Source organism: Daphnia pulex, chromosome 5 (assembly GCF_021134715.1).
Source record: "Daphnia pulex isolate KAP4 chromosome 5, ASM2113471v1".
NCBI classification, from domain to species: Eukaryota; Metazoa; Arthropoda; class Branchiopoda; order Diplostraca; family Daphniidae; genus Daphnia; species Daphnia pulex.
Genome location: NC_060021.1, coordinates 665,640 through 672,421, shown reverse-complemented (window position 1 = coordinate 672,421; position 6,782 = coordinate 665,640). Strand labels below are relative to the sequence as shown.

Sequence of the window (6,782 nt, the reverse complement as noted above, 5' to 3'; positions counted from 1 at the left end):
ATCATTCCGTCGTGTGAGCTTTTCCCCCATTTATACAACACGATATCAAGTGAAAGCAGCGGTTTACACGACTCTTACTCGACCAAGTTTAATTTTTGAAATTTATTAACTCTTGATCGTGAGTTTTCCCGATTTTGAATATATCAGAAATATCCACAAGATGATGTAGGAATGTTATAGAAATCGGAAACGAACTCTAGCGCCGTTTCTGTGCGACTTCTGCTGGCTTATGTGAACACATAGCGTAACACACACATATTAAAAAAGCCGGACGCTGACCGGGGCATCTGTCTCTGAGGAGAATATAAAAGAAAAAGAGAAATCTAAACATTGGAAAAGCTTCTCTAGTTCTCTTTACACGGTTCCAGCGTTTTCTGGAAAATTTGATGCGGGGGGTGGGAAAATCAAATAAGAGATAATTCGATTTTAAAAAAAATGCATTTCTCAAATAGTAGATTCCGATTTATTTAAGCGAAAACAAAAATTTTTGTTTATGACATGCGAGACGGGTGGATGATTCGACATGGTACGTTCTTGATTACAAAAATTTGCGGTTACATTCGTACTGGGCAATTCTGACTGCTCTTGGAAAGCCAGACATTATACAAGATTGACGCAATTCTTCTTTATAAGGTTTTTAAAAAAAAATGGAGAACGAGGCTTGAATACGGACGAAAATATCTTCAATGCTCATTTGCATTTTTGCTTTTAGCGATTGTCGAATAATGAAAACAAAATAGTCCGCGTAGTTTTATAGGATCTTGATAAGAACATCAGCAGCAGAAAAATTTAACTCTTCTGATGTAGTACTCATCGGCGTTTTCTTTTGATATGTAATGTTAACATTTTTGTTTTGGAAATCATTTTTGTAAGGTCATATCGAGATTAAGCCTTGGAAAGAGGAAAAACAACTATTTATAGAGATTGAGTAGCCTGCAGCAAGCAATTGAAAGGGAGTGCGGAAATTGACTGTTTTGTTTGCGTACTATCAAAGCAGCTTGTGATCAAAGTAACCTTGATACGTGCGTATAATAATAATGTTGAATGCCACATCAATTATCACATTCACTACCAGTTGCAGTTTAATTATAAGCTGTAGCCGGTCCTGCAAGTATACTTGGCCAAATGCGTCTCACGTACGCTTTTATCATGAGTAAACGAGGAAATAACGTGAAGTGGAAGAACAGACGGGGATAGCCTGGGAACTGGGATAGTAGCCATAACATATTAATGTAGCATTGACGCAACAGCCATGATGAGCTGCCCACCATCTACTGGTTGCAAGAGTACTTACTAAATGTTGGATAAATATGAGAGACACATTTTAGCCACAGATAAATTCCTCGATCCATCCGGATAGATGATAGATAAGACTCAGATCTCAACGAAATTAATATAAATTCGAAATCTTTAACTACGAGACATAATAAAAAGTCAGCGACAAAATTTTTACTAATTAGTTTTAAATACTTGTGTCGCTTATGTTCTTGATTCACTAGTCAGTGGTCGTTACCACACAAATAGATGAAGAATCAAACAAAGCAATAAATCCAAGCCCGTTTCTATGCGCTCATTGGCGCTCGTTAAAAAATCAAAATTCAAAAAGGTCATGGCAGATGTCGTGGCAAGACGGGGCTTCAGTCCGGTATTCCGATTAACCGGTTAACTTCGACAGCCTACTGGTAGAGTGTGTGTGTGAGCCGATGTTAAGAACAGGAGCACTGAAAAACGGCTAGACCATCAAGAAATAGAAATGGCAGCATCAATGTGGAAGGTAAATAAAGAACTAGTAAATGTTTTTATTTGTTATGAGAAAGAAATATCAAGTCTTTAGATTATGCACTTGCAAGTAGTGTCATGATTCATAACCTCATCAACAAATTCGTCGATCGAAATATATCGCATCAACATTAACCAATTAAAATATGTTTTCTTACTTTTAAGGATAAAGGACAATTGGTATTTGAAGAACAATGGCCTCTTATGAGACCAACAATTTTGAAACTGTTACGTCAAGAGCCTGTTAGTCGAGCTGAATGGCATGAACTGTTTTGGTCTGTACACATGGTGTGTTTGTGGGATGAAAAATCACATGCCAAAATGTACAAGGCATTGCAGGATGATATTCTGGAATTCATCAAGCAAGCACAGACAGTAAGTTACATATTCCTGTTGCAATCGGTGTAAATGATTAAAATAATTGAGATGCATCTATTAATCCTCTTTGTTTATATCAGAGAGTACTAACTCATGAAGAAGACCAGTCACTGTTGAGGGCTTACATCAGTGAATGGCGTAAATTTTTTACCCAGTGCTCATATTTGCCCATGCCTTTCTTCCAGCTTGAAACTGCACTTCAAGGTAAAACACACAACTCAATACAGAAAAAGCCCCAGCAAAACACTGATGACAGTCTAGTCAGAAAGGTAAACAATAAATACATTTTTAATGAATAACTTGTTTTTTGATAAATATTTTGTTTCTGTGTTTTAGCTAATGTTGGATTCCTGGAACTTTAGTATTTTCTCCAACATTAAAAACCGATTACAAGACTCAGCAATGAAATTAGTCCATGCTGAAAGAAATGGAGAAGCCTTTGACTCACAGTTGGTCATTGGAGTGAGAGAGTCCTATGGTAAAACATTTCTATGGCAAGATATTGTTTCAACTGCTTAATATTTACTTACTTCCTGCAGTTAACCTTTGTTCAAATTCTGAAGATAAGTTGACCATTTATATGGATAACTTTGAGAGGGCTTATATAGATTCCACCGAAGCTTTTTACAAGTTGAAAGCTCCTCAATATTTGGAAATCAATGGTGTTCAGAATTACATGAGATACGCAGAATCGAAACTACGCGAAGAGGAGCAGCGAGCCAATAAATATCTAGAATCGTGTTCCATTGCTACTGTACTAATGGCTTTTTATTACTTATTTTAAGATTTGGTTATAATTTTTTTAAATCTTTCTTTCAAGCTTAACGGATGTTGCGTAAATGTCTTGGTGACAGCCTTCAAGGAAACCATTCTAGCTGAATGTTCTTCTATGATTAAGCAAGACGAAACTCAAAGTATGTTTACCACATTTAATATTGAAAATTTACAGTGTCGTAGGTGGAGTTTGAGTAACATTTAAATTTTTAATCACAGAATTGCGTATGATGTTCCGGTTGATGGATCGAGTCTCCGATGGAATTGCACCTATGCTAAAATATTTAGAAGATCACATTATTCACGCAGGATTGGCGGATATGATGGTGGCAGCTGAATTAATTACTCAAGTACATTGATAGACTAGTGTTAATGTCTTCATGACTCATTCATAATTTTTTAATGCTATTGGTAGGATTCTGAAAAATATGTGGAACGACTTTTGACACTGTTCAATCAGTTTAGCCTCTTGGTTAAGGAAGCTTTCGACGATGACCCGCGGTTCCTTACTGCTCGTGATAAAGCTTATAAACATGTTGTGAATGATACTTCAGTCTTTCGATTAGATTTACCCACTCGATTGGTAATTTCCTGTTTCTGTTTACCTTTGCTTTATGCCAAAAAAATTTTTCCGTTGACATTAAACTAACACTTTAAAATTAAAATTGTGTTTTCAGCAAGGACCTGGCTCCAGTGGAGGAGTCAAAACCCAACCTGAATCTCGTTGCCCAGAGCTGCTAGCTAATTTCTGTGACATGCTTCTGCGTAAGACACCTTTAAGCAAAAAACTCACTTCCGATGAAATTGAAAGCAAACTAAAGGATGTGGTAAGATAAAAAAAAGTTGGTGTTGTCACGCTAGCATAGTAATGTTTTCGTTTGATTAAATAATTATTCATATGCTTCATTTGTTGCCATTTAGCTACTTGTTCTGAAATACGTTCAAAACAAAGATGTGTTCATGCGGTTCCACAAAGCGCATTTAACTAGAAGATTGATCTTGGACACCTCAGCTGACAGCGAAAAAGAAGAAAACATGGTTGAATGGTACACTAACTAATTTTTACGTTCATTTTGCATTTTTTACAATTATTTTCATGAAAAAGGTTGAGAGAAGTTGGCATGCCAGCCGACTATGTTCACAAGCTTGCCCGTATGTTCCAAGATATCAAGATCAGCGAAGACTTGAATCAACAATTCAAAGAGGAATATAGGAAGACCAAAGGAAGCATTGCTGGTAATACCTCATAGAAAGGGCGCATAAGTTAACATAAAGATTAATTTTTTTAAACGATTACCAGACTCGATTAACATTAAAATCCTGAATGCTGGAGCTTGGGCTCGTGGATCTGACCGAGTGACAGTGTCGTTGCCGTTGGAGTTAGAAGACTACATACCAGAAGTGGAAGATTTCTACAGGAAAAAGCATAGTGGACGAAAACTTCAGTGGCATCATCATATGTCAAATGGAACTGTGAGTCTTCCTTATAATTTATAAATTATTTAAAATTCTTCACATCCAGATCTTTGGAAGAAATAATCAATCACCGAATATGTGATTATCGTTACTTAATACCGAGTGCAGCCGATTCTAAACCTTGTATTTCATTTTAGATTCAGTTTGCCAATTCAGTTGGAAGATTTGATCTGGATGTTACAACATTTCAAATGGCTGTCCTATTTGCGTGGAACGAACGACCGAAAGAAAAAATTTCTCTTGAAAACTTGCGTTTAGCAACTGAGTTGCCTGATGCGGAACTTCGACGAACTCTTGGGGTATACAAATGTTTTAAAATTGTTTACAAATGTTTAGAATTGGAATAATTATTCACATTTGATTTTATGGAATGACATGGTTTTTCAGTCTTTGGTGGCTTTTCCAAAACTGAAACGACAGTTGTTAATATGCCAACCGGAAGTCCAATCCGCAAGAGATTTCACTGAAAACTCTATTTTTTCTGTCAATCAAGACTTCAGTCTAATGTACGTCTTTTTTTAAATCGTAGTTTATATTAATTAAAAAATTAAATCTATATGTTTCAATCGCAGAAAAAATGGAAAAGTTCAAAAGCGGGGTAAGATTAATTTAATTGGTCGTCTCCAGCTGTCTACCGAGAAAAGTAAAGAAGAAGAAAACGAAGGCATTGTACAGTTGCGCATTTTGCGCACTCAGGTATAAAAGAATTTCAACAAAATTTAGTATCGTTAACCTTATAAATTTGGTCATTTACGTTTTCAGGAGGCTATAGTCAAAATTCTGAAAATGAGGAAACAGATTAGCAATGCCCAGTTGCAAACTGAGCTTGTTGAAATTTTGAAGAATCTTTTCATCCCCTCGAAGAAAATGATAAAAGAACAAGTGGAGTGGCTGATAGAACATCGTTACATGAAACGTTCTGAAAAGGATATTAATACCTTTATTTATCTAGCCTAATAATAACAATATTACTGAAACTGTACAGTTGAATCTAATTAAGTTTCATATGTACATCTTTCTTCTCTTTTGCAATTTCTCTTAACTCCTTACTTATTCCTTGGTCAAGCCAAAATCCTGTCGTGTAAATATTTTCGATAAAAATAAAATTGCGATCGGCGATGTCATGATGCAGTGTAATCGCGTTGACGGAACAATTCAGATCTTCACAATTTTATAGCACTGACAGTTTTAAAGACGCTACGAATGTATTCACGATAAATTCATTATAACCAACAGAAGGGAAAGAGGATGTTAAAGAGAAACAGGTAATGAAGGAATGAGTGACAACTTTCATCTGGTATAACCACAAGTTAGTTAGGTCGGATCTTGCCTGGTACATAGTTCTTATCAATCACTGGCTCTTGGAGAAACATATGGAGGCAGCGTTCATTCTGTGCTAGCGGATGTCCTGCAATTCTGTAAATTATTTGAGTAAGTTTAGGTTGTGATGCTTGAATGTTAATATAGAAACACACTTGTTCACAAATCCTTCAAGAGATTTACGCCTGTCTTCAATGAATTCTTCATCATAGATACCATCATCATTTCTAAATGGGAGCTGGCGTTTGATTGCTTTTCCAGGTAGAGGTGGAACCACAATCTGAAAAAAAAAATTTGAACCGGTATTAAAATCCATAATCTCTTCCTTATGTCAAGATTCATACTTTGCTGTCTCTCTCAAGCTCACTTCTTAACCACTCAAAGTCTGAGTACCTTCGCCTCACACTGGACTCTTTGATCTTAAAAACAGGCAAATTTGTCTGGGAAAAATAATGGTCAACATTGATTACACACAACTTTAACAACATTGCAAAAGAAAAAAGGCACGTCATTCAATTCATGACATTTAGCAAAATGCAAATTGCACTTACCCTCATTCGGACTTCATAATCCGTGTATCGTTTTTTTGCAACACCGTGAGTAATAGGATTTATTACGTCGATTTCCAAAAAATTGGCAGGGGCGGCATATGCGTCGTCCAAAGTTTGCTTTTTGGTATGCAATCGTCTAGTTGCTTCTGTGTTATCCATAATCTACAAAGAAAATCTCTTCATGTTATTTCGTTCTTTTACAATGTGCTGAAAAATAGACGTATCAATAGTAGAACCTACAGATTTCAAACGGTAAGACGAGTTCCGTTCTGCAGAGAAAAAAAACACCTCCCACACTCAGGAACTTATGTTAACCATTAAACGTCAAACAACTCTTACGACAGACGAGTGAACTCAGTGAAGCCCCACACAAGTCGTGAAAAAAAAATTGTGCAATTCAAATATTTTGAAAGAACAAAACAAATAGTTTTTAATATTTACTAATATATTTAGGGTGTTAAATTTTTAGATAACCAATGCTTAAGGACTTCAAGCCCAAGGACT

The 6,782-nt window shown here is 36.0% G+C and overlaps 2 protein-coding genes across 2 annotated transcripts; one reads left to right on the top strand and one right to left on the bottom strand.

Annotated features, from left to right (window-relative positions):
* The first annotated feature begins 1,619 nt into the window (after positions 1-1,619).
* On the top strand, positions 1,620-5,531 carry LOC124194103 (cullin-5-like). The gene is made up of 16 exons (XM_046588142.1): positions 1,620-1,774; positions 1,945-2,154; positions 2,238-2,426; positions 2,494-2,635; positions 2,697-2,911; positions 2,978-3,071; positions 3,151-3,281; positions 3,347-3,514; positions 3,609-3,758; positions 3,853-3,977; positions 4,037-4,167; positions 4,232-4,404; positions 4,545-4,706; positions 4,795-4,913; positions 4,980-5,103; positions 5,170-5,531. The coding sequence occupies exons 1-16, from the start codon at positions 1,754-1,756 to the stop codon at positions 5,362-5,364; spliced, it is 2,349 nt and encodes a 782-aa protein (XP_046444098.1). The 5' UTR covers positions 1,620-1,753; the 3' UTR covers positions 5,365-5,531.
* Positions 5,525-6,666, bottom strand: LOC124194105 (sorting nexin-12-like). Its single transcript, XM_046588145.1, has 5 exons — positions 6,519-6,666; positions 6,279-6,440; positions 6,072-6,167; positions 5,883-6,007; positions 5,525-5,823 (listed from the first exon to the last, which is right to left on the bottom strand). Exons 2-5 carry the CDS (start codon positions 6,435-6,437, stop codon positions 5,718-5,720), a joined length of 486 nt encoding a protein of 161 aa, XP_046444101.1. The 5' UTR covers positions 6,438-6,440; positions 6,519-6,666; the 3' UTR covers positions 5,525-5,717.
* Between the last annotated feature and the right edge of the window lie 116 nt (positions 6,667-6,782).

What these genes read in the sequence shown, in the direction of transcription:
- LOC124194103 (XM_046588142.1), top strand. Translation starts at nt 1,754, where the DNA reads ATGGCAGCATCAATGTGGAAG. An exon ending in AAAGCAAACTAAAGGATGTG is followed by an intron (nt 3,759 to 3,852) that starts GTAAGATAAAAA and finishes GTTGCCATTTAG; the next exon opens with CTACTTGTTCTGAAATACGT. An exon ending in AACTTCGACGAACTCTTGGG is followed by an intron (nt 4,707 to 4,794) that starts GTATACAAATGT and finishes ATGGTTTTTCAG; the next exon opens with TCTTTGGTGGCTTTTCCAAA.
- LOC124194105 (XM_046588145.1), bottom strand. Translation starts at nt 6,437, where the DNA reads ATGGATAACACAGAAGCAACTAGACGATTGCATACCAAAAAGCAAACT. An exon ending in ATTATGAAGTCCGAATGAGG is followed by an intron (nt 6,168 to 6,278) that starts GTAAGTGCAATT and finishes TATTTTTCCCAG; the next exon opens with ACAAATTTGCCTGTTTTTAA. An exon ending in CTTGAAGGATTTGTGAACAA is followed by an intron (nt 5,824 to 5,882) that starts GTGTGTTTCTAT and finishes AATAATTTACAG; the next exon opens with AATTGCAGGACATCCGCTAG.